This window comes from Caenorhabditis briggsae, assembly GCF_000004555.2.
Source record: "Caenorhabditis briggsae complete genome, chrIV, whole genome shotgun sequence".
NCBI lineage: Eukaryota > Metazoa > Nematoda > Chromadorea > Rhabditida > Rhabditidae > Caenorhabditis > Caenorhabditis briggsae.
This window is the reverse complement of record NC_013487.2, coordinates 16,294,069-16,316,484: the sequence shown is the minus strand read 5'-3', so window position 1 is coordinate 16,316,484 and position 22,416 is coordinate 16,294,069. Positions and strand designations below refer to the sequence as shown.

Here is a 22,416-nt window from a genome sequence, read left to right as displayed (position 1 = left end):
ACAAAAATATTGATTTACTTTTTTTTGTCCACCTACATGTACTGAACAATCCAATGTACCCTTGGAACCAATGTACCCTAAGAACTCGATGTACCCTTTTTCGATGTACCCTTGGATACTGGGCCGGGTTTTGTCCTCTAACTTGCTTTGTACCCCCCATGACCCCCCATGACCTTTGTAGCCTCTGAATTACTTGCCAGGTCCGCACTTTGATTTGAGATTTTCAATTTTTTGAGAAAATCGGAAAAAATGTTTATCTCTTGATTACGCCCCCCCCCCCCTTCAAAATGCCCCCTTATTTTGTATCAACTCATGATTGTGAAATGTTCAAACGTTGGCTTTCAAACTGATTTTATAACTGATATATAATAATTTTGAGAAAAAAAAAGATTCCGAAAATTCTGATCGCTGATCGATGTGAAGGCCGCTTCATCTGGAATTATTGATTTTTCCAAAAAAAAACAAAAGGCTTTAAAATTTTTTTAAATTTCGAATTTTCAAAAACCCTCACATCAATACAAAAATTGGTCCCATTTGTTGGTTGGGGCCACTGTTGCCCACAGAGCCAGGTGGTGGAGAGGATAGATCACATTTTCCTAAAAATTGGAAATACAGATTTTTCAAAAATTGAAAAAAAAAACAAATTTCAAACATTTTCATGCGTCTCCGCTTCTATTACACTGCTCATATCTCCAGAAGCGCTACAGTAACAAAAAACGGTCAACTACAAAAATAATAAGTAGGAAATTTGTAAAATTTTACTAGGATTATTAAATTTTTAATTACCTTTGAAACTAGTGTTGCTCTATCATATTATCAGCAAAGAATCTTATCACATTTTGACCGTTAACAGTAAATTTTGGTCCCCCCCCCCAAGTTTAGGATCCAAAAATTGCCTATTTTTTGGGGATTTTTATTGTTTTAAATCACTCAATTGGATTCAAAATTAGGATCCAAAAATGTCGATTTTTCAAAAGTCATTAATTTGGATACATTTTTTTAATAGAAAAAAATATGTACATTCCGGCTGAGGTATATTGAAAAGCTTACTTTTAAAAAATCGAGTTTTTTGAGCATTTTTGAGCCAAAAATCGGAAATTTGCATTGGAGCGCATTTACGAAAATCGACGAAAAAGCTGATTTTCGGGGTTAAAAACTCTCAAAAATTCAATTTTGGGCTCAAAAAATGCGCCAAAAACTCGAAAATATATCAAAATATGCACAAAAAATGATGAGATTTCGAGAAAAGGAGACATAAAGCTGGATTTTTGGAGTAAAAAGGCTAACATAAGGGGAATTATTATGGGACAAAAAATCATTTAGAGATCATAGGAGAGCGTGTTTTATACATAATTCAAAATTTAGGATTTCAAAAAAATTCCAGAAGTTTTTAATCCGAATCCGAATCCATCGTGTCTGGCTCCGGCGCGTCTTTGAGCAACTCCAATACGTGCGAAACTTCGCGAACTTTGCCGTCGTCGCCGATAGTCCCTGGCTTGACGAGTCCTGAAAAAAGCATGATTGTCAGTGGAGCGCACTTGCAATTTTTGTAAAAAATAATCATGGAAAACATCTAATAGAGCGTTTTGGATGTTCCAGTGAAATTTGATGAAGAATGGATCAGTTTCAAGCAAGTTAGAGCAAAAGTTCGGTAGAGCGAGTTTGCTTCAAATCCCTTCAAACTGCTCCAATCCTTCCGAAACTTCACAGAGCGATCTCTCGAACCCTATCAAACTCCTTCTATCATTTTAATCTCTTTCCCCTCACTCTAAATCGAGTTATTTCAAAAGTCCAGTGGAGCGCACTTACCCTGATCCATCAGCTTGTTCATCGCATCCACCAATTTCATCGCCTCAAACTCCTTCTGCGCATCCGACATTCCATCCATCGCACTTCCATGATCCGGCGGGTACATTGCTCCGGTCACCGGGTTGACACTAGAAATTCAAGAATTCTCATTAGAGCGAATTTGCATTATTTGGGTAAAACATGGTAAAATCGGGGTTAAATACAGTGAAATGGTTTGGAAATACTAGAAAATGCGTTTGGAAGCTCAAGTCTGCACCAAAACACTTGTTTTAAACAAATTCTCATTAGAGCGAACTTGCTTTCTTGGACCGTAACTTGGCTCAAAATGGTCTAAAATTGGTCAAAGAACTTCTAAAATGTGTCATTTTTCACGAGAAATCCGCTACTTACTTATCCTTAACCGCATTATAGTCCTCCGTCTCACTATCCTCACTATCCGATGCATGTTTCGGTTGGTTGATCTGTCCAAGGAGCCCAAAATTGGCCAAATGACCTGCCGAGTGTCCGAATCCGACGTATTTGATCATGCGGCTCACTGATCGCTTACAAATGATGAAGAGGAATTCAGAAGCGACTTCTTTGGTGGTAGATGGGAGCATCATGACGCGAACGATGCGTCCGCGAAGCGAGTCGTGCTCCTCGGGACGCTTTTTTACCTCATCGGCGACCAGTGGTGGGAGGACCTGGAAAAATGAGCAATAGAAGTTCTGGAAGTCAAAAATTCGCAAAAAATCGACTTTTTAGAGCATTTTAAAGTCGAAAATAAAAAATTCGCATTGGAGCGCATTTGCTTTTTCAGCTTAAAAGCATCGAAAACAAGCCCAAAATGTTCGTCATGTTAATTTATGTCGTCACAAGAATTTTCATCGTAACTCGGTTCAAAATGATTCAAATCGCTTCAAACTTTCAGAATAGGCTAGAAAACGTGTCTGAAACGCTTAGAAGTAGCTTGCGTTCAATTTAAGGGGCTTTGTTGCAAACGCGCTCTACTGAACTTTCGTCACAAATCGCTTCAAACGTTCAGAATAAACTAGAAAACGTGTCTGACTCCCTTAGAGGTAGCTACCGTTCAATTTAAGGAGGTTTGTTGTAAGTGCGCTCCACTGAACTTTTGTCATAACTCCTTTCAAAATGGTTCAAACTGCTCCAAACTTTCAGAATAGACTAGAAAGAGTGTCAGAAACGTATATAAGTAGCTTGCGTTAAATTTCAAGAAGTTTGTTGTAAATGCGCTCCACCGCACTTTTGCCATAACTCCCTTCAAAATGGTTCAAATCGCTTCAAACTTTCTGTGAAAAACTCACCCTTATCCGACAGTACCGTCTAGCGTACTTGCTCTCCACACACAATCTGGCTAGCGCTTGAAAATATGGTCCACTCAAGTCAACGAGCGTATTTCCTTCGGGCGAAACTTGATTAAAAGGCACCGAATTCAACAAATCGACAGCTTTAATCAGTTGCTTATCAAGAGCGGCCAGGATGGCTTCAGTTAGTGTCATATTCACATAGTAGTCCCTTGGATGGACCCTCTCTTCCTCTGAAATTGTCTCTGGGAGGGGGACAATGGGGAAATTGGGGTCGGAGAGGAGGACGGACAGATCCATGGGGAGTGGTGGAACCGAGAGCGCGTGGATGGCCGATTGGATGACGTCGTCGTTAGGGATTCCGGAGCAGATGACGTCGCGGAGGATGCGGCACGCGAGGTGGGTGTTTTTCTCAAAGGAAAATGTTGAATTTCGGAGGTTTTGAAGGGTTTTGAGCTCTTAGAAGCGTATTTTAGGGCTCCAGAGCTCTCAAAATCTTCTAGGAAGCGTTCAGAAGGCTCCAGAAGCTTCCATACAAATTTTGAAGCTGTGAAAGGCGTCAAAAACGATCCAGACAGCTTCAGAAAGTTCTAGAAGCTTATGGAATGATTTTTGAAGATTGTGGAGCTTTTGGACCTTCTAGATGATGCTCGGAAGGCTCCAGAAGTCTCTATGCGGATTCTGGAGGTGTGAAAAGCTTCAATGCCAATTCTAACATCTCCAGAATCTTCCAGAAACTTCTGGTATGATTTGTAGGGATTTCAGACCTACTGGAGCTCCCAGAAGCGGCTTTCAGGGTTCCAGAGATCTCAGAATCTTCCAGAAGGCTCCAGATACTTCTAAGTGCATTCCGAAGCTGTGAAAGGCTCCAAAAACGATCCAGACAGCTCTAGAAAGTTCCAGAAGCTCCTATTTCCAAAGATTTACCTCATCCAACCCGGGCACGTCTCCATGAAAATGGCAGAAGACGTTGAAGAACGTCTTCATGGCCTCGTTGGCTCTCAGCAGATCGAGATTGGCGACGTCGTCGGATGCCTTCTGGAGGCACACCTCGGCGGCACACAGGATATTGGAAACGGTCGTGGATTGGTCGGCCCAGTGTCTCTGAAAATCGATTTTTTAGTGATTTTCAGGTATTTTCAGCCTCGATTCAGCTGAAAATTCGGGCATAACTTCCGTGGCTTAGCGCTTTGGACCCCTATCAAAAGGAGATGATTTGGCGGGTAGTGGAAATTTTCAAATTTTCACCAGCCACCTATTCACCTCCATTTGATCGCGTCCAAAGGGCGGAAAAGTTCAAATTTTCGAGATTCTTGCGGTATCTTCGATTTTCAGCTTTTTTTAAAATCAAAAATCTAGAATTTCGGGTAAAAAACGCTTAAAATCGAAATTTTCAGCCATTTCAGCCAGTTTTAAGGCCATTTTTAGGTCATTTGCAGCTACCAAACCCACTTTTTTAGCCATTTTCAGCCTCAAATCCCTCCAAAACCCCACCTGAAACCCTTTATCCATAGCGGTTGCGATAAAAGCGATCCGATGATAAAAGTACCAAACTTCTGCCGCCTGCGTCGGATTCATTTCCCGGATCCACTGAATATTGGAATTTTCGCGTCGAGAATCCTCGAATTCCGATAAGAAACGTTGAATTTGGTCGCCGTTGACGAGATTCATGCTGGAAATATGGGAAATTGGCTGAGAATGCGTCAAAATATAGTGCTAAAACCGTCAGAAATGGCTGAAAATAGATGAATTAAGTGCTAAAATCGTCGAAAATCACCTAAAATGACATGAAACACTTCAATTTCATGGAATTTCAGCTCAAAACCTCCAATATTGGCTCAAAATGACCTGAATTAGACTATTTTTATGGTTTCTAGCTTGAAAATCCCTCAATTTCCCCAAAATTTAGCTTAAAAACCACCTGAAACCCACCCAAACTCACTAGAATCTCTCTCGCATCTTTGCCGAATGAAACATGGTGTTGACAAGACACTTCTGCGCTTCCATTAGTGCTGAAAACTCCATTTTCAGCCATTTTCAGCCATTTCCAAGCTTACCATGAACCGATCTCGGGTATCCCACGACTGGAGTGATGCCGGCCAATTTCAGTATCGTATCACACAGATTTTCGTTTAGAAGACTCTGAAAATTCGAGAAATGAGGCTTCTGGAGCTGTTAGATCCGTTTTTGGAGCATTTTTTAAAGGTTTGGAGTCCTCGAAATGCTCCAAAATCCCTATAAAGCCTTCTAGAAGCGTCCGCCTAGAACCTTCTGAAGCTGTCAGAATCATTTTTGAAGCTTCTGGAGCCTTTAGAACCATCTGAACGCGTTCTAGAAGCTTCTAAGAGCCCTGGAGCCCAAAAACTCGCTTCTAAGAGCTCCAAAAGCTCAGGAATGCCTATCATGCCTTCTAGAAGCGTCTGGAACGTTCTGGAGCAGTCAGTTTCGTTTCTGAAGCCTTAGAAGTTGTTTAGAACCTTCCGGAGCCTTTGGAACCGTCTGAGAGCGTTCTAGAAGCTTCTAAAAACTCTGGAGCCCTGAAAATCCATATAAAGCCTCCGAACATTGCTCAGCCTTCAATTTTCGTGCATTTGTCGCTCATTTCTAGCTCAAAATTGCTCATTTTTCATCATTCTGAGGCTGGAATTCATCAGAACAAGCTCCATGTCCTTCTAGATGATTCTGACGCCTCCAGAAACGAGTTTGAGCCTTCTGAAGCCTTTCAACGTCTTCTAACCCCTTCATACCTCCAATCCTTGTCTCTCGCGACTGATCAACCGAACTGTCTCCAGAAGAATCGACGCCAAATCGTCGTTGTCGATTTTCGCGGAAATCTCATCGCCGAGCAGCTGAAAATTGCTCTTTTATAGCCTAAATGAGTTTTTACAGCCAAAAAGTGTGCCTTTTACAGCTCAAAATCGCATTTTTACCGCTGAAAATGAGCCTTATATAGCTAAAAATAGGCCTTTTATCGCTAAAAATGGGTCTTTTATAGCTCAAAAGCGCATTTTTAAACCTAAAAATCGCATTTTCACAGCTAAAAATGGGCCTTGTATCTTCCTTATATATATAAAACGCTAGACGTGTCTGTTGGTCCTAGTGTCCGGCTGTCCGGTTTTGGGTTTCAAATAAGAATTAGGCCGCCGCCAAAACTGAACCCGCGGCCCTTCGGACAACGAATGTGCATGCACCCAGTTGTGCCATGAAGGCCACACCAGGAAAGAGAAGGGAGGGCGTACATGTTCTAGCAGCCAGCAGGCTGGTAGCTAAAAATATGCTTTTTATAGCTAAAAATCGTCGTTTCAAGCCAAAAAATGCTCACATTTCTCTCCGCCTCGCTCATACCGAATTTCGTCGAGTTCGCATTGGAAAAGTTCCATTTCGAAAAGAATTCCTCGATTTTCGCAGACGTCGCGTTCAGGAACACCCTCTGAATCGTCTCCTCGGTTAGTTGGTCTCCAGGCATCCTGGAAATGCGGAAAAGATGGGGGGAAATGAGGTTTTTGAGGTTAAAAATGGGGATAAAATGGGGTTTTTAAGCTTAAAAAAGAGATTTTTAGGCTTAGAAAGGGCAGAAAATGACAAAAATCGATTAAAAATTCGAGGAAGAAGAGAGAAAACAACAAGAACCTGTTGTCATGGCAACAGGATCTCATGGGACAGGTGAAAGAGCGTCTTTTAAGACTAAAATGGCGGGAAAATCAGCTAAAAACGGTCGAAATTGGCTAAAAATGACTTAAAATTTGGGAAAAATATGCTAAAAATTATCCAAAAAATAGAGAAAAAAAATCTGGAAATCGCCAAAAATACAAAAAAAACCCTTTTTTAGTCTGTTCAGACACGAATAATCAGATTTTTTGAGCACTTTTGACATGAAAAATCGTTTTTTAAGATCAAAAAACTGCAAATTTTGAAAAGTGGCCAATTTTAAATTGCCAAAAATTACAAAAAAAATAGTCTAAAAATAAGTTTAAAATGATCTGAAATTTAGGAAAAAATGGTTAAAAATTGCCGGAAATTGGCCAAAAAATTAGAAAAATTAGGGTAAAAATGGCAAAAAATGATCTAAAAATTGGGGAAAAATAGGGAACATTTGACGAAAAATGGCAGAAAATGATCAAAAAAATTGGGAAAAATGGGCTAAAAATGGTTAGATTTGGCTGAAATGGACTAAACTAAACTAAAAATGACCTAAAATGTACTGAAAATAACCTAAAAAATATTAAAAAATGCCAAAAATAGAGCCAAAATCCGCAAAAAATCAGAAAAAAAAAGGAAAAATTGGAAATAAAAAACCGAATCAAATAACCAATAAATCCACAAAAATTCAAATCTTTATACCAAAAAATAGAGAAAAATCTACAAAAAAAATTAGTTTTTCAGTCGTATCGAAGACATTCTATAGGCCCTCTTTAGGCCCTTTTAGGCCTTCCTAGGCCCAAATTTTCAGGATTTTCAGGCCCGGACCTTTGGCAGCTCATCGGCCTTCTTGTAGGACGGTTGTGGGACACGGGCCTTGTTCATGGTGATTTCAGCGTGGGCATACGAGTACTTGTCGAATTTCAGATAGTCATCGCATTTGTAGAGGGTCCAGTCGGGTTTGCCGCCTGGAATTTGCATTTTTGGGGTTTTTAGGGTGAGATATCATGAAAATTGAGGTTTTTTGAGCCAAAAATAATGAGAATTAAAGTATTTTAAGCCAAAAAGCATGGAAATTCAAAATTTTCCGATTTCTCCAGATTTTTTCCAATTTTTCAACCTACCAGCGACTTGTCTCGCCTTCTCGGCGTGCTCAATGCCTGTGGAAGTCTTCGGAGCCGCTGAAGCCATGCGGCGAGCCGTGGAAATCACCAAGCGATTCATCTGAACGAGAAAAATCGATTTTACAGGGTTTTTGGTGGATTTTCGGGTGTTTTAAAGGCATTTTCAGTGCGAAAAGTTCAGAAAATAACGTTTTTCACCCGGAAAACTATGAAAATCCGAGAAAAATGCTCAAAAATTAACGGAAATCGATGAATTCCGCACCAAACTGGAGACCGTGCAAATCGGGGAGACACAAGAAAGCGGGAGACGCGGGATAGCGGAGTGTCGTTGCAAAAACAATTGAAACCTGAATTTTGCAACTATTCAGCATAAAAATGTACGGAAAAGCACAAAAAGCTAAAAATGTATGAAAAATCAGAAGAGGTTGTTTCCTTACAGTTAGTGAAATGCTGCGAACAAACAGAGTTCTATTACTGACTAGGAATCTACAAACGTATGAAAAAATGTGTTAATTAATTAAACAAAAGGTATAACACAATTTTTTAGAAGACAGACTGCCTTCAAGAAGTTCGAAATCAGGTCTGGATAAAGTTATTGATGTTCTATAAGGAGTGTTCGTCGATGTTATTTAAAATTCTTTTTTGTTCTGTAAAGCTTTCAATAAATATATCATTATTATTATCATTTTATTATTACATTGTCACATTGCAAATGGAAAATAAACAAAAATCGAAAAGTTTATTGAGCAGTATTACAAGAATTGGTATTTCAGTTATTTGTTTCGACCGTTTTTCCCTGGACAAAAAAAATTTGAAAGAGCACGGTCTCATCAGCAGGGAACTCTTCCTTTTTAAATTACGAATTGACAAGATGATAAAGATCAGCGAACAGCTTATTCAAATAGCGTTCAGCACTCGGTTTGTTAGCTTCTTTGCTCGTAGAGCTCATTAATGATATTATGAAAGCACTGAAATAATAGCGAAATCGGTTGATTATTCATAACTTTAGCCGAAGGAAGGCTTACGATTGAGAGCACGAGACAAACGATTACATGGATTCACATATTCTTTCCGGACAAATAACGCATATTTTTACAGGAAAAATGTGAATTATCATCAGTTACCTTCGGCAATACGATTAAAATTTCATATCCATTGTTTTTTTCCATCAAAAATGTATTTACAAATCTATCTAAATCGCGAAAAACCTTTGCAAAATTCAGGTTTCAATTGTTTTTGCAACGACACTCCGCTATCCCGCTTTCTTGTGTCTCCCCGATTTGTACGGTCTCCCAAACTGCGAAAAAATCCACAAACGTGCCAGAACATTTACTGGCGCTTTTCCGGATTTTTGCTTGGCGCGTTTTGAGAGGAGCGCGAAACTTGAGATTTTAAAACTGTTTTTGATGGTTTTCGGAGGATTTGTGCACGCTCTCCCACAGAGATAAAAAATTCTGAAATTATGGTTTTAGACCTGCAATTGTGATGGCGCCAAACTTTTTTTCTGTAGATCATAAATTAATTTGCAGTTCGGAATTGTTCTGTGGGAGAGCGTGTTGTGGTCATTTTTTCGATTTTTATCGATTTGTATGTATTTTTAAGTGTTAAAAACAAAAATTTCAGTCAAAAATGACCGATGTGAAAACACAAAACGCGATAACACTCAAAGGATCGGCGACACTCGTCAAGGAGTTCTTTCGTACGCAAAATCCAAGTTTCTGACTCGAATTTTCCGAAATTTTCAGATTTCGGCATCAACAGCATTCTCTATCAGCGAGCGCTGTACCCGGCGGACAGTTTTAAGCGCGAGAAACGCTACGGACTGGCACTTTTTGTGACTCATGACAAGAAGTTGCAGGCGTTCATGGATCCGTTCCTTCAGCAAGTTGAATGTATGTTTAAATATGATTTTCAGAGGTTGAAAACGCAAAATGCATTTTTCAAGCTGAAAATCTGAAAATTTTGACCTTGAAATCATATTTTTGAATTTTTAGCTCAAAAAATGAATTACGATGTAGAAACACCTGAAAAACATGATTTTTAAGCTAAAAATACCTGAAAAACACGATTTTTCCGTCTAAAAATCCCCAATTTTCCAGATTGGCTCGCCAAAAAGCAGCTCAAACGTCTGGTAATGGTCATTTCGGAGGTGAAGACCAAGGAAGTTGTCGAGCGGTGGCAATTCGATATTCATACCGAGGATGTGGCTGAGGACGGGTAAGAGCTCTAAAAATTTGATTTTTCAACCAAAAATGGGGGTTTTAGGCCGAAAAATGACCCAAAAATCGCTTTTTCCCGGTCTGAAAGGGCTTAAAATGAGCAATTTCGGGATTTGACATTGGTTTTGAAGTGGTAAGAAGGGTTCTAGAAGTATCCAGGGCCTTTAGATGACGTTAAAATCGCTCTAGAAAATTCAGAAGGGTCTAGAAGACGTCCAGAGGACTCTAGAAGGTTCTGGAGGTTCTAGATGACGTGGAAAGGCTTTTGACCATTTTCATAGTCAAAAATTGTCCTAGTAATCGCTTGGCTTAAAATGAGCAATTTCAGAGATTGACATTGGTTTTGAAGGGGTCTGAAGGGTTCTAGAAGCATCGAAGTCCTCCAGATGACGTTAAAATCGTTCTAGAAGATTCTTACGGCTTCAGAATACTTCTGAAGCTTCTAGATGACGTCAGAAGGAATTCAACGTATTCTGAAAGCTCAGAAATGGTTCTGGAGGGTTCTGGAACGTCTAGACAACGTCAAGCCAATTCTAAATGCTCAGAAGGGCTCAGAATTGAACTTATGGATCTTTTGAAGCGTCTGGAGGGTTTTCGATAATTCTAGAAGACGTTGAAGCGGTTCAGAATGCTCTAGAACTTCTCAGAAGGCGTCTAGAAGAATCTGAAGGTTTCAGAAGACGTCAAAAATAATTTATAGATCTTCTGAAGCGTCTAGAAGCTGTTAGAGCGGTTTAGAAAGCTTCAGAATGCTCTATAACTTGTCAAAAACCGTTTTGAAGAATGTGGAGCGTCTAGATGACGTGCAGAAGATTCTAGAAGCTTCTGGAGGCGTCAGGAAGGTTGTAGGCGATTCTGAAAGATTCTGTAGCGTCTAGAAGTCGTAAGACTGGGATTTGACGATCCTAGACGATTCTGGGGCTTCTATAAGACGTTGTCAGAAGGCGTTTTGAAGAATCTGAAGCGTCTAAATGACGTCCCGAAGATTCTAGAAGCATCTGAAGGCGTCAGGAGGGTTCTAGATGGTTCTAGAAGATTGGGAAGCTTCTAGAAGGCGTAAGACCAGGATTTGACGATTCTAGAAGGTTCTGGGGCTTCTAGAAGACGTGAAAGCTATCCAGATTACTCTAGAACTTGCCAGAAGGTGTGTTTAGAGAAGATTCTAAAGCGTCTAAATGATGTCCAGAAGGTTCTAGAATCTTCTTTAGGCGTCAGGAGGCTTATAGACGATTCTGAAAGATTCTATAGCGTCCAGAAGGCGTAAGACGAGGATTGGACGATCCTAGACGATTCTGGGGCTTCTAGAAGACGTTAAAGCTATCTAGAAAGCCAAAGAGTGCTCCAGAACGCCCCAGAAGGCGTCTAAAAAATTCTGAAACTTCTAAAAGAAGTAAGACCGGGATTTGACTATCCTAGAAGTTTCTGAGGTTTCTATAAGGCGTTAAAACGATCCAGAATGCTCCAGAACGCTCCAGAAGGCGTCTAGAAGACGTAAGACCGGGGTGTGACGATTCTAGGAGATTCTGGTGCTTCTAGAAGACGTTAAAGCGATATAGAAGTCCTCAGAATGCTCCAAAAGCCGTCTAGAAGATTCTGAAGCTTCTCGAAGACGTCAGACCCTCGAAAAGGTGTCAAAATGGCATGTTTTCTCTGGGGATTTTCCACTTGAAGTCATCCAATAGATATATATTGCTAATCCTTAGCAAAAACACAAAATGTCAAGTACCTCCTCTTGCTTGCACCCCACATTTCGGTATCTCTCTGTGATGACGTAACGGACATTAGTGGGGGTCCTTTAGAAGCAGCAGCAGGTGTTCCAATATCCGGTCAGGTGTTATAAGGGATACTTGAGAGAAGCTGAGAAGGTTTTGAAGCGGAAAAATAGCTCAAAAACTGACTTTTCTAGGCATTTTTGGCTCAAAAAAGGTCGAAATTCCACTTTTTGACTCTAAAATTAGAGTTTTTAGGCCAGAAATGCTAGGAAAAAAAGCATTTAGAGGTCAAAATCTCACTTTTTCGATCCTAAAACCATGAAAAATCGACTTTTTTGGCTCTTTCCCGGCGCGCCCACGACGCGCCAGCTGTCTCCAGCCGCCTTCTGCGCATTCCATGCCCCCTAGGACTCTCCGACTCCTCTCTCTCCTCGCCGCCCCCCGCACTCATGTCTATGCCCTCCACCCCTTTTTGCCTCGTCCTCCCATGTGGTCTAGTGGTTAGGATTCGTGGTTTTCACCCACGCGGCCCGGGTTCGATTCCCGGCATGGGAAGTTTCCTTTTTTTCGCTTTTTTTGGGGGTTTTTAGGGATGAGTAATGGGTTTAAAGTGGTTTTGGGGGTATTTTGAAATGGTAAAGAGTGATTTTCGGGGGGTATATTGAGTGTAAAATGGTCATTTTTACTACTAAAATATTCGTTTTTTTCCACTGGAATGGTCGGTTTTTCCACTTGTCATTTTTTCGAATAAGAGATGGAATTAAAGTGTTTTTAGGAGTTTTCAAGGTGGGAAATAGTGATTTTCGGGGTTATTTTCGGTGTAAAATCGTCTAAGAAGACGGTTTTTGAGATGGAAAAACCCTGAAAAATCGTCGTTTTTTCTTGCAGAGAAAACGCGCATCGTGTCAAGGACGAGAAGAAGATTCGACAGGAGATGAGCGATGTGCTTCGGTAAGAGCTGAAAATTTGGAAATCTGAAATTGTATTGGAATGGGCAAAAAATGGTGGAAAAACAGCTGGAAAATGGCTGAAAATTTCCTGAAATGGCAGAAAAAAATGCCTTAAATAAAGCTGAAAATTGTTAGAAATGACAGAGAAATCGCTGGAAAATAGCTAAAAATGTCTCAAAAATGCCTAAAAATAGCTGAAAATCTCTTTAAAAATGCCTAAGAAATAGCTGAGGATCGCTGAAAAAATGCCTAAAAATGGCTGAAAATCGCTGAAAAAAATGCCTAAAAATAGCAGAAAATTTCTGAAAAAATGCCTAAGAAATAGCTGAAAATCTCTGAAAAAATCTCTCAAAAATGCCTGATAATAGCTGAAAATCTCTAAAAAAAATGCATAAGAAATAGCTGAGGATCGCTGAAAAAATGCCTAAAAATCGCTGAAAATCGCTGAAACATACCTAAAAATAGCTGAGGATCGCTGAAACATGCCTAAAAATAGCTGAGGATCGCTGAAACATGCCTAAAAATAGCTGAGGATCGCTGAAAAAATGCCTAAAAATCGCTGAAAATCGCTGAAACATACCTAAAAATAGCTGAGGATCGCTGAAACATGCCTAAAAATAGCTGAGGATCGCTGAAACATGCCTAAAAATCCCTATAATCCTATTTTCTGTTGTTCTAAAAGGTTTTTTTCGGCGCCTTTCCGTCTTAATTACCATCCTCCTTCTCCCCCTTTTTGCATAGAAACCTCTAAAAAATTTATTGAATTACAACATTTCCTTTTTCTCCCCGAGAAAATGGTCCCTACGGTAATTATATCCCTCCTCCCTATGCTTGTATCCCCCCTAGATATAATCCGAGCGTCATGTGGTCCGATTCTTGGCGACAGACGACGCGTTTTTTGGGTGGTTGCCTTGTTGACTAATTGGTGAAGGATGATCCTCTACTTCAATTATATATAGTATTTGCATTATAAAAACGTCCCAAAATTTGACTTTTTGAGCTTGGAAATGGCTGAAAATTAGCTTAAAATGGCTGAAAAATAGAATTTAAGATAGAAAAAAGGCTGGATTTTAAGTCAAAAAAGTTCCGGAAATTCTAGATTTTTGGGCTTAGAAAATTGCAAAAAATCGCAGAAATCCAAAAATCTCGAATTTTCATTGCTGTCACACGAAAATTCTACGTTTTTTGAGCTTAAAAAGCTGAAAATTGAAGAAATCTAAAAATTTCGAAAATTTGAGCTTTTCCGCCCTTTGGACGCGATCAAATGGAGGTGAATAGGTGGCTGGTGAAAATTTGAAGTTTTCCACTACCCGCCAAATCATATCCTTTTGATTGGGGTCCAAAGCGCTAAGCCACGGAAGTTATGCCCGAATTTTCAGCCAAATCACCGCCTCTGTCTCGTTCCTGCCACTTCTCGAGGAGCCGTGCTCGTTCGACGTGCTCATCTACACTGGAAAAGACACCCAGGCGCCAGAGGACTGGACTGAAAGTGGCGCCTGCTTGATTCCAAACTCGGAGACGGTAAGGGGTGGCCTAGAAATCCATTTTTGGCTTGATATCCAAAATTTTCAAAGTTATCCAATCCTGATGAAAATCGATATCACGACTCAAAATGGCATGAAAATTAGGATACAATCGAAAAATTGGTTTTTGAAAAAAAAATTTTTTTGGAATGTTTTCCATTTTTTCGAAAATTTTCAAAATGCTTCAATCGCGATGAAAATTGATATCACGACCTAAAATTGCCTGAAATTTATAGTACATTCAAAAAATTCCGAAAAAAAATTGATTTTTGAAAAAAAAACATTTTTTGGGAATATTTTCAAAAAAAATTTTTTTTTCAAAAATCGAAATTTTTAAAATTTGTTGATCCTATCTTAATTTCCATCCCATTTTAAGTCGTGTTATCGATTTTTATCAAGTTTGGACAATTTTTTCATTTTCCAGGTCCAACTTCGCTCGTTCTCCACATCGGTCCACGGCGTGAACACCAATGTACAGTACAAGGCGGATTTTTAAATTTCCCGCCAACTTGTTTTTTCTCTGCTACCTCTCTCCCTCTTCTTATCACTAATCTATCTATATCACTCATTGCTGCTTATTATCTCAAAGACTTCTTCTCATAATAATTTTTTTTTGAAATTTCCCGCCCAATCTGTTTTTTTTTTGAAATTTTGAAAAGTGTCATTTCTGTTGACCCCCTCTCTTTATTACATATTTTGTACCGTATAAATTCTGTGTGGACCATCCAAAAAAAAATAGCCTTTTCTCTACTATTTTAATAGGAACAAGGGGGTATTATGTATGATGTAATTTGACCCCAATTTACCTGGGCCTCTTTTGTAACCCGCCTCGAGACGGGCGGTACCAGAAAAGAGCGCGTTAAACGGTCCCTTTTAAAGGAGCAGCGGGGGGTGCCTGGACTAATAGACAGAGAAGAATTTGAATTTAGGAGCTCGTTTTGGTAGGAAAAGCCGTAAATATATGAAAGTTTCGAAAGAAATAAAAAAGTTATCCCAAAAATGTGAAATTTCAAAAAAAAAAATTTTTTTCGAAAATTTTCAAAATGCACCAAACCTGATAAAAATTGATATCACGGCCTAAAATTGTCTAAAAAACATAGTACGATCGAAAAAGTTCGAAAAAATCGATTTCTGAAAAAACATTTTTTTTTTTGAAAAATTTCCATTTTTTCGAAAATTTTCAAAATGCACCAATCCTGATAAAAATTGATATCACGACCCAAAATTGTCTAAAAAACATAGTACAATCGAAAAAGTTCAAAAAATTGATTTTCGAGAAAAAAATATTTTTGGGAATATTTTTGAAAATTGAAAAAAAAACTTTTTTTGGAACTTTTTTTTTCAAAAATCGACTTCTTCGAAATTTTTTGATCATACTATAATTTTAAGGCAATTTTGAGTCGTGATATCAATTTTCATCAGGATTGGAGCATTTTGAAATTTTTCAAAAAATGAAAAATTTCCAAAAAAATTTTTTTCCAAAAATCGACTTTTTCAAAATTTTTTGATTATACTGTAACTTTTAGACAATTTTGAGTCGTGATATCAATTTTCATCAGGATTGGAGCATTTTGAAATTTTTCGAAAAATGAAAAATTTCCAAAAAAAATTTTTCCAAAAATCGACTTTTTCAAAATTTTTTGATTACACTGTAACTTTTAGACAATTTTGAGTCGTGATATCAATTTTCATCAAGATTGGGGCATTTTGAATTTTTTCGAAAAAAAAATTTCGGACCCAATTTTTTTTTCAATCTCGAACTTAAGGATCAAAAATAGAGGCTTTCTCGTTAGTTGAAATCATTTTTAGGTCAAAAAATCAAATTTCTCCACAAAATAAAGACTAGGAATCAAAATTGCCCCTTCTTTTGTTGGAATTACATAATAACAATATAACGTTATCTAATTCTCTTTATAATGTACTAGCTAATAAGTCAGGTGTTGAATATTGCGTCATTCTTTTGAATAGAGAGAAGCTCTCTCCTCAGATTGCCGCTAATTTTCATTGGGTTACGGTAACTGGACACCTCGTTATTATAGTAATGACACGCATACACGACATAAAGCTAATTTAGAAAGGAAGCAAATTCTAAATTCCATTTTCTCTAGGTTCCAGGTACTGTACCTCAAAGAGAGCCTCATAGGACCAGCGGTTTTCCAGAAGAAAAAGGGGGAACATAAAAGTTTGGGAATGACCCAAAAAACGCTAAAAACTAGCTTCAATTTATCTCAGTTCCTATGATAGCTACCAAAACGAAATGAACTGATAAAATGTAGCTGATATTATGATAAACATTTTATCAGTTGACAACTTTTTGATAACTGTCACAGGAAATGAGATATAGGGGTTTAAAGTTAATGGTTTGTTGCCAGGGGTGGGGGCGCTATGTTAGAGTGTGTCCTCTACGAAAGGGAGTTAAATTATATGGATTTGTCTGAAATTTTCAGAAAATATTGAGCGAAAATAGAGCTTCATTTTTGCAGTTGACACTTTTTTGATAGCTATTCAAAGAAGCGAGATATGCGGAAGATGAGCGGCCTACTGTACCACACGAAGATCAAAGAGAAGCCCTCTTCAGGTACACTAGAGTGTTCTTCCGGTTAGCACCTGTATGACTACTGACAAGTGTGAATCCCGGATGGATCACTATGTAAAGACACTCATTTTGTTTAGAAAATTAGAAAATTCTAAAAATGTGAGCTAAAATCCAAGAAATTAGGCTGAAAATGACTAGCTTAGCCCCTTCCTCCTGTGCGCCCATGGTTTTGTAGGAGTACTGTAGTATTGAAAGCAATAACCTTAACATATTATATACTTTCTGAAAGCTATTATTTTGACAATTCGAATGCGCTAGAAATCAAGTTTGTAGCTTAACTCTGAAGCGAGTTATAGCCATTTTTGTATTCGAGAGAGACGCAGAGAAACTCTTCCTCGTGGCATATCTCGCTCCATTGAATTGCTATCAAAAACGTTTCAACTACAAAAATGTAGCTCTATTCTTGTTTAGTATTGTCTGTAATTTTCAGACAATTTGAGCAATTTTGAAACACTTATGTATTGCCTTGAAAATGTCATATCTCATTTTAGTCATTTTCAGTTTCTTTTTTTTTTCATTTTTGGCATTTTTTGAGGTTTTCTCCAGCAAGAAAAAACCCAAAAACCATTCTCGTTCCTTCTCCAAATGTTCTGATTGGAATCGTCAAAAACCATCAAAATCGTGTATGTATCTTAATGACACCCAATTATCACACAACGGAAGATGGCTAGGGGGGAAGCGTGCGAGACGGAGAGAGTATTAGAAATGAGGAGACGCAGAGAAAAGAGGGGGACGATGAATTTCAATTAATTGGTCATGGAATCATGATTTTTATGAGGGAAACGAGAGTGAAAATGAATGAAAAATGAGGATTTTTTGGGATTTTTTGGCTATTTTCCTCCTACTGTAGGTCCCGCTGTTCCATCATTGCTCATCCTAATAATTCTGACACTTTTCTTCTGTATTAAGCGCAGTGATCTATCATATATGGTCTGCCTCCAACAAGGGGTAAATCCTTGTAAATCTCCCTAGGAGATTTTCCACCCATTATAAATTTGGGACCCCCCCCCCTTTTTTTGGGGTAAAAGATGAGCAACAGCTGGTAGCATACCCATGGGAGGTGGCTTAACAAAAAATTACAAAAATGTTGGATGAAAATGCTCCAGAGATACCGTAATCCCCTAAAGGGAATTTGGGAATCGCTAAAAAAGCACTAAAAAACTGGTTCTGATTTATCTCGGCTCCTGTAAGAGATATCGAAAAGTTGTAAATTAACAAAATGTTTATCATATTATCAGTTATATTTTATCAGTCAACCAATTTTTAATACCACTAACAGGAAGCAAGATATATAGACTCAAAGTTAAACAATTAAAGTTACGACCCCTTTATTTTGAGCCAATTTATCTCGGCTCCTGTGAAAGATATCAAAAGGGGGTTAACTGATAAAATGTAGCTGATAACATGATCAACATTTTATCTGTTGATCACTTTTTGATGACTTTTACAGGAGCTGAGATATATAGGCTCAAAGCTGTGGGGGGGGGGGTACTAGGTTTGCGCTTGCATTTTTCATTCCCTTCAAAAAGGGTTCAAACTTTTTGGATTTTTTTGAAAATTTCAAACAATACTAAATAACATTAGAGCTTTATTTTTGTAGTTGACACTTTTTTGATAGCAATTCAAAGAAGCGAGATATGCAACGTGGAAGATGAGTAACCTAAACCTCACATCAGAAATTTAGCTACTGTCGCTCTAAAAGTGATTTTGGGGTCAAAAAATGGTGAAAAACTGAAAAGAAACGCTTTAAGACTCATTTTTCAGTCATTTCCTTGCTAAAAAATATCTTACAATGAAAATGGACCCTAAAAAGCCTCATAGTTACTAATGAGATCTACAGTAGACACTTTAAAAGAATGCCCCAAACCGTTTACACTTTAAGCCTTTATATCTCATTTTCTGTAAGAGATATCAAAAAGTTGTCAACTGATAAAATGTAGCTGATAATATGATTAACATTTTGTCAGTTGACCACTTTTTGATATCTTTTACAAGAGCCGAGATATATGGGCTCAAAGTCTACAAAGTGTAGGGCACAATGTTAGAGTGTGCATTTTCATCCTCTGTTAAATTGAAATATATATATTTTAGGGTCAAACTTTTTTTTCAAAAAAATCTCTAATTACTTCCGTCTTCTTGACTAATTGGCACTTTTGGGGACACCCTACCCTGCAGGAGCCTGTATAGATACTTATAAATGACCCCCCAGGAGGTATTAGAGGGGGGAGACTACTGTATTTACTCACTTACACCCGGGTTACGACATAATCCATGAGACCTAATGGGATTAACTTTATATGGTGGGGAACCATATATTTATTTATTTATACATAAACATTGACACCTGTACCTGAGCCTCCTGGATAATCTTGATTAATTAGAGCTTAGTTTTTTGACAAGCTACGAAAGGTGTTCAAAATTTTTGGATTTGTCTGAAAATTTCAGAGAATATTAAGCAAAAATAGTGCTTCATTTTTGTAATTGACACTTTTTTGATAGAAATTCAAAGAAGCGAGATATGCCACGTGGAAGATGAGCAGCCTAGGCGGGGTACTATATAGAGAGCGCGCTCGTTTCTCTGCGTCTCTCAAATGCAAAAAGAGCTGTAACTCGCTTCAGAATCGTTCTAGGAACGTGATTTTTAGCGCATTCAAATTGTCAAAAAATAGCTTTCAGATGATATGAAATTTATCACAGTTATGTTTCTCCAAACTACAGTAACCCCTCAAAAAGTTCAGGACATCCTCACCGCCAAGGCTGGGTGTCATTTGTAGCCTAATTTCTTGGTTTTTAGCTTAAATTTTCTGAATTGTTTCTAGAAAGTTGTCTTTACACATTCTGATCCATCCGGGATTCACACTTGTCAGTCATGTAGGCTAACCGGAAGCAGTCACACTTACCTGAAGAGGGAATGGCCCCTCTTTGATCTTATAGAGGTACAGTAGGTTGCTCATCTTCCGCATATCTCGCTTCTTTGAATTTTTATCAAAAATCTGTCAACTACAAAAATGAAGCTCTATTTTTGTTTAGTATATTCTCAAAATTTCAGACAAATCCATTTAAACGTTTTTTGTAGAGGACACACTCTAACATAGCGCCCCCACCCCTGGCAACAAACCATTAACTTTAAACTCCTATATCTCATTTCCTGTGACAGTTATCAAAAAGTTGTCAACTGATAAAATGTTTATCATAATATCAGCTACATTTTATCAGTTTATTTCGTTTTGGTAACTGTTATAGGAACTGAGATAAACTAGCTCAAAGTTACGAGTTTTTAGTGATCCCCAAATTGTCATGTTCCCCCTTTTTCTCCCGGTTAAACCTTCTTCACCTAGTCATAAACTTTATTTTTCACACTTATGGTAAACCGGAACATCCAGTATAGTGTGAATTCGCTTAAAACCCAAGACGGTGTCCCCTCTCTTCACGTCCACCAAGGCTCCGCCCCTTTAGCTCCGCCCCCTCCCTTTCTGGGATGTCTTCTTGACTAATGACCATCATGTCTCATTCAGTTTACTCATAACATCTGTCTATTAGATTTGATATATCTTTTTTTCCTTTTTGAAACATTTATTGAATTTTCTAAAAATGTTGCTTTTATATTTCCAGAAACTTCTTGAAACCTTTTTTCCCCTAAATTTTGCATTCTATATTTCCAGAATATGTACCACACTGGATTCTTTGGCATGAATCATGGATCCCTACATCAACCACATCATTTAACTATGAATCAAGAGATGTTAATTGGAGAGCAGGACAAATCATTGGTAAGCATTTTTCAAATCGAATTATCTGAATTCCTGTGAAAGATAACAGAAAATTGTCAATTACAAAAATGTTTACAATTAAATTTTACACATTTTACTAGTTAAAATCATTTTTCTATGTTAATTGGAAACCGAGATAATTAAGGTTAAAATTAGGAAGTTAGAATTCCTCATATGGAAGGTTTTTCAAGGCTTTTCTCTTAATTTTCCGGGGTTTACATGTAATTTTTGATATTTTCAACGATTTTCCAGTTAATTTTCATATATTTTTAGATTCTAGAGTGGCTTTTAGACCTATTTAGATATTTCCAGTTACCCTTTTGCACCCAAACCTCTGCGCCCTCTCCCCCTCCCCACCACCCGCCACCACGCTTTCCCCCCTCTGTTGTGTACGCCTTGCAACTCTATTCACTCAGTGCTCTGTGTGGTCTAGTGGTTTACGCTTTTGCCCACCGATCTGAAGGCCAGGGGCTCGACACCACCTGGGTTCAAACTTTTTTGTTTTTTAGTTAAGTGTGGGGAAAGGTTTTTTATGCCATTTTTGAAGAAATTACGAATTTTTCTGCAATTTTTTTCACCAATATTTTACTAGTTAGTCCCGAAATTAGCTTTAAGCCCACATAATTAGTTCTAGCCAGTAGCTTTTGACAACTTTTGGCTTATTGGAAAACCCAGAAAACAGCAAAAAACTTCCAAATTCTTTCAGGAACCCGAAAACCCACCTCAACCAGCAGCGGCGCCAGTGAAACGGGAGAAGCGTCGTTACAGATGTCGTAAGCGTAGTCCGGCGACCATTGAACGGGCCAAAACGGTCCGTCGAGATAAGGCAAACGCTCGTGAGAGACGCAGAATGAACAGTTTGAATGATGCATTGGAGACACTTCGAGAGATCCTTCCAGCACTTCCAGACGAGCCGAAAATGACCAAAATCGAGACGTTGAGAAAGGCACAAGAGTGAGTTTTTTGGAAAATCTACCGTAACTTGGTTCAATTCAGTCCAAACTCAGAAATTTTAGTATTTTTGAATTTTGCTTGTTTTGAGCTTCAAAATGAGTATAAACAAGACATACTTCTGAAAATCCAAATTTCTCAAAATTTCTGGGATCAAAATCACCAAACTGAAAATCCATCATATCTAGGTCCGTTTTCTGAGCAAATCCAAAAATTTTTGCAGTTTTGAACTTAAAATAATTAGAGCTTCAAAATGAGTATAAACATGACTAATTTTGAAAAATTTCGATTTTTCGAATTTTTGGAACATTTTTGACGAAATACCCATAACTCGGTAGTTTCCATCCGATTTTCATAAATTTTAGTTTTTTTCGAATCCTCACAATCCCACAAATTTCTTAACATCAAAAAATCCTTCCAGGTATATTGCCAGTCTGTCCTACCAGCTCCACGCCGGCTCCTCGTCCCCCTCATCCACCCAATGCTGTGAAACTGGCTCATGTGGCATGTGCTCCGTGAGCCCGTCACTTCAATCCACCCCATTCCAATCTCCATGTTTCCCACAGCCATCACAACTACAGTATCCCGGCTACAGTATGCCTGGAGGACAGGCGTACTTCAATCCACAAGTTGTTCATCATCAACAATCACCACACTTCCCGAAACATTGATAAATTTTTTTGAACTTTTCGAAAAATCGATAATTTGGCATATTGATTTTGATAATTTGATATCTGGGTCTTGACTCTAGTCACTTTTTGTTGTTCTGAAGAAATTTATACATCGATAAATAAATAAAAAAATTGTATGTGAAGATTG

At 38.3% G+C, this 22,416-nt stretch overlaps 4 protein-coding genes and 1 non-coding gene across 5 annotated transcripts; 3 read left to right on the top strand and 2 right to left on the bottom strand.

Moving 5' to 3' along the window:
• Positions 1-1,390: 1,390 nt before the first annotated feature.
• Positions 1,391-6,579, bottom strand: Cbr-ric-8 (the record flags this gene model as incomplete). The annotated part of the gene is made up of 10 exons (XM_002634733.1): positions 1,391-1,506; positions 1,810-1,937; positions 2,200-2,492; positions 3,114-3,524; positions 4,041-4,217; positions 4,608-4,785; positions 5,056-5,125; positions 5,171-5,255; positions 5,861-5,962; positions 6,436-6,579. 10 exons carry the CDS (start codon positions 6,577-6,579, stop codon positions 1,391-1,393), a joined length of 1,704 nt encoding a protein of 567 aa, XP_002634779.1.
• Positions 6,580-7,568: 989 nt separating this feature from the next.
• On the bottom strand, positions 7,569-7,943 carry CBG13879 (the record flags this gene model as incomplete). The annotated part of the gene is made up of 2 exons (XM_002634734.2): positions 7,569-7,720; positions 7,877-7,943. The coding sequence occupies 2 exons, from the start codon at positions 7,941-7,943 to the stop codon at positions 7,569-7,571; spliced, it is 219 nt and encodes a 72-aa protein (XP_002634780.2).
• Positions 7,944-9,505: 1,562 nt separating this feature from the next.
• Positions 9,506-14,776, top strand: Cbr-mdf-2 (the record flags this gene model as incomplete). Its single annotated transcript, XM_002634735.1, has 6 exons — positions 9,506-9,575; positions 9,622-9,768; positions 9,976-10,093; positions 12,696-12,758; positions 14,137-14,278; positions 14,705-14,776. The coding sequence occupies 6 exons, from the start codon at positions 9,506-9,508 to the stop codon at positions 14,774-14,776; spliced, it is 612 nt and encodes a 203-aa protein (XP_002634781.1).
• On the top strand, positions 12,291-12,362 carry CBG28974. Its single transcript has one exon. It is a non-coding gene (tRNA).
• Positions 14,777-20,541: 5,765 nt separating the features above from the next.
• On the top strand, positions 20,542-22,268 carry Cbr-ngn-1 (the record flags this gene model as incomplete). The annotated part of the gene is made up of 3 exons (XM_002634736.1): positions 20,542-20,646; positions 21,353-21,600; positions 22,019-22,268. 3 exons carry the CDS (start codon positions 20,542-20,544, stop codon positions 22,266-22,268), a joined length of 603 nt encoding a protein of 200 aa, XP_002634782.1.
• Between the last annotated feature and the right edge of the window lie 148 nt (positions 22,269-22,416).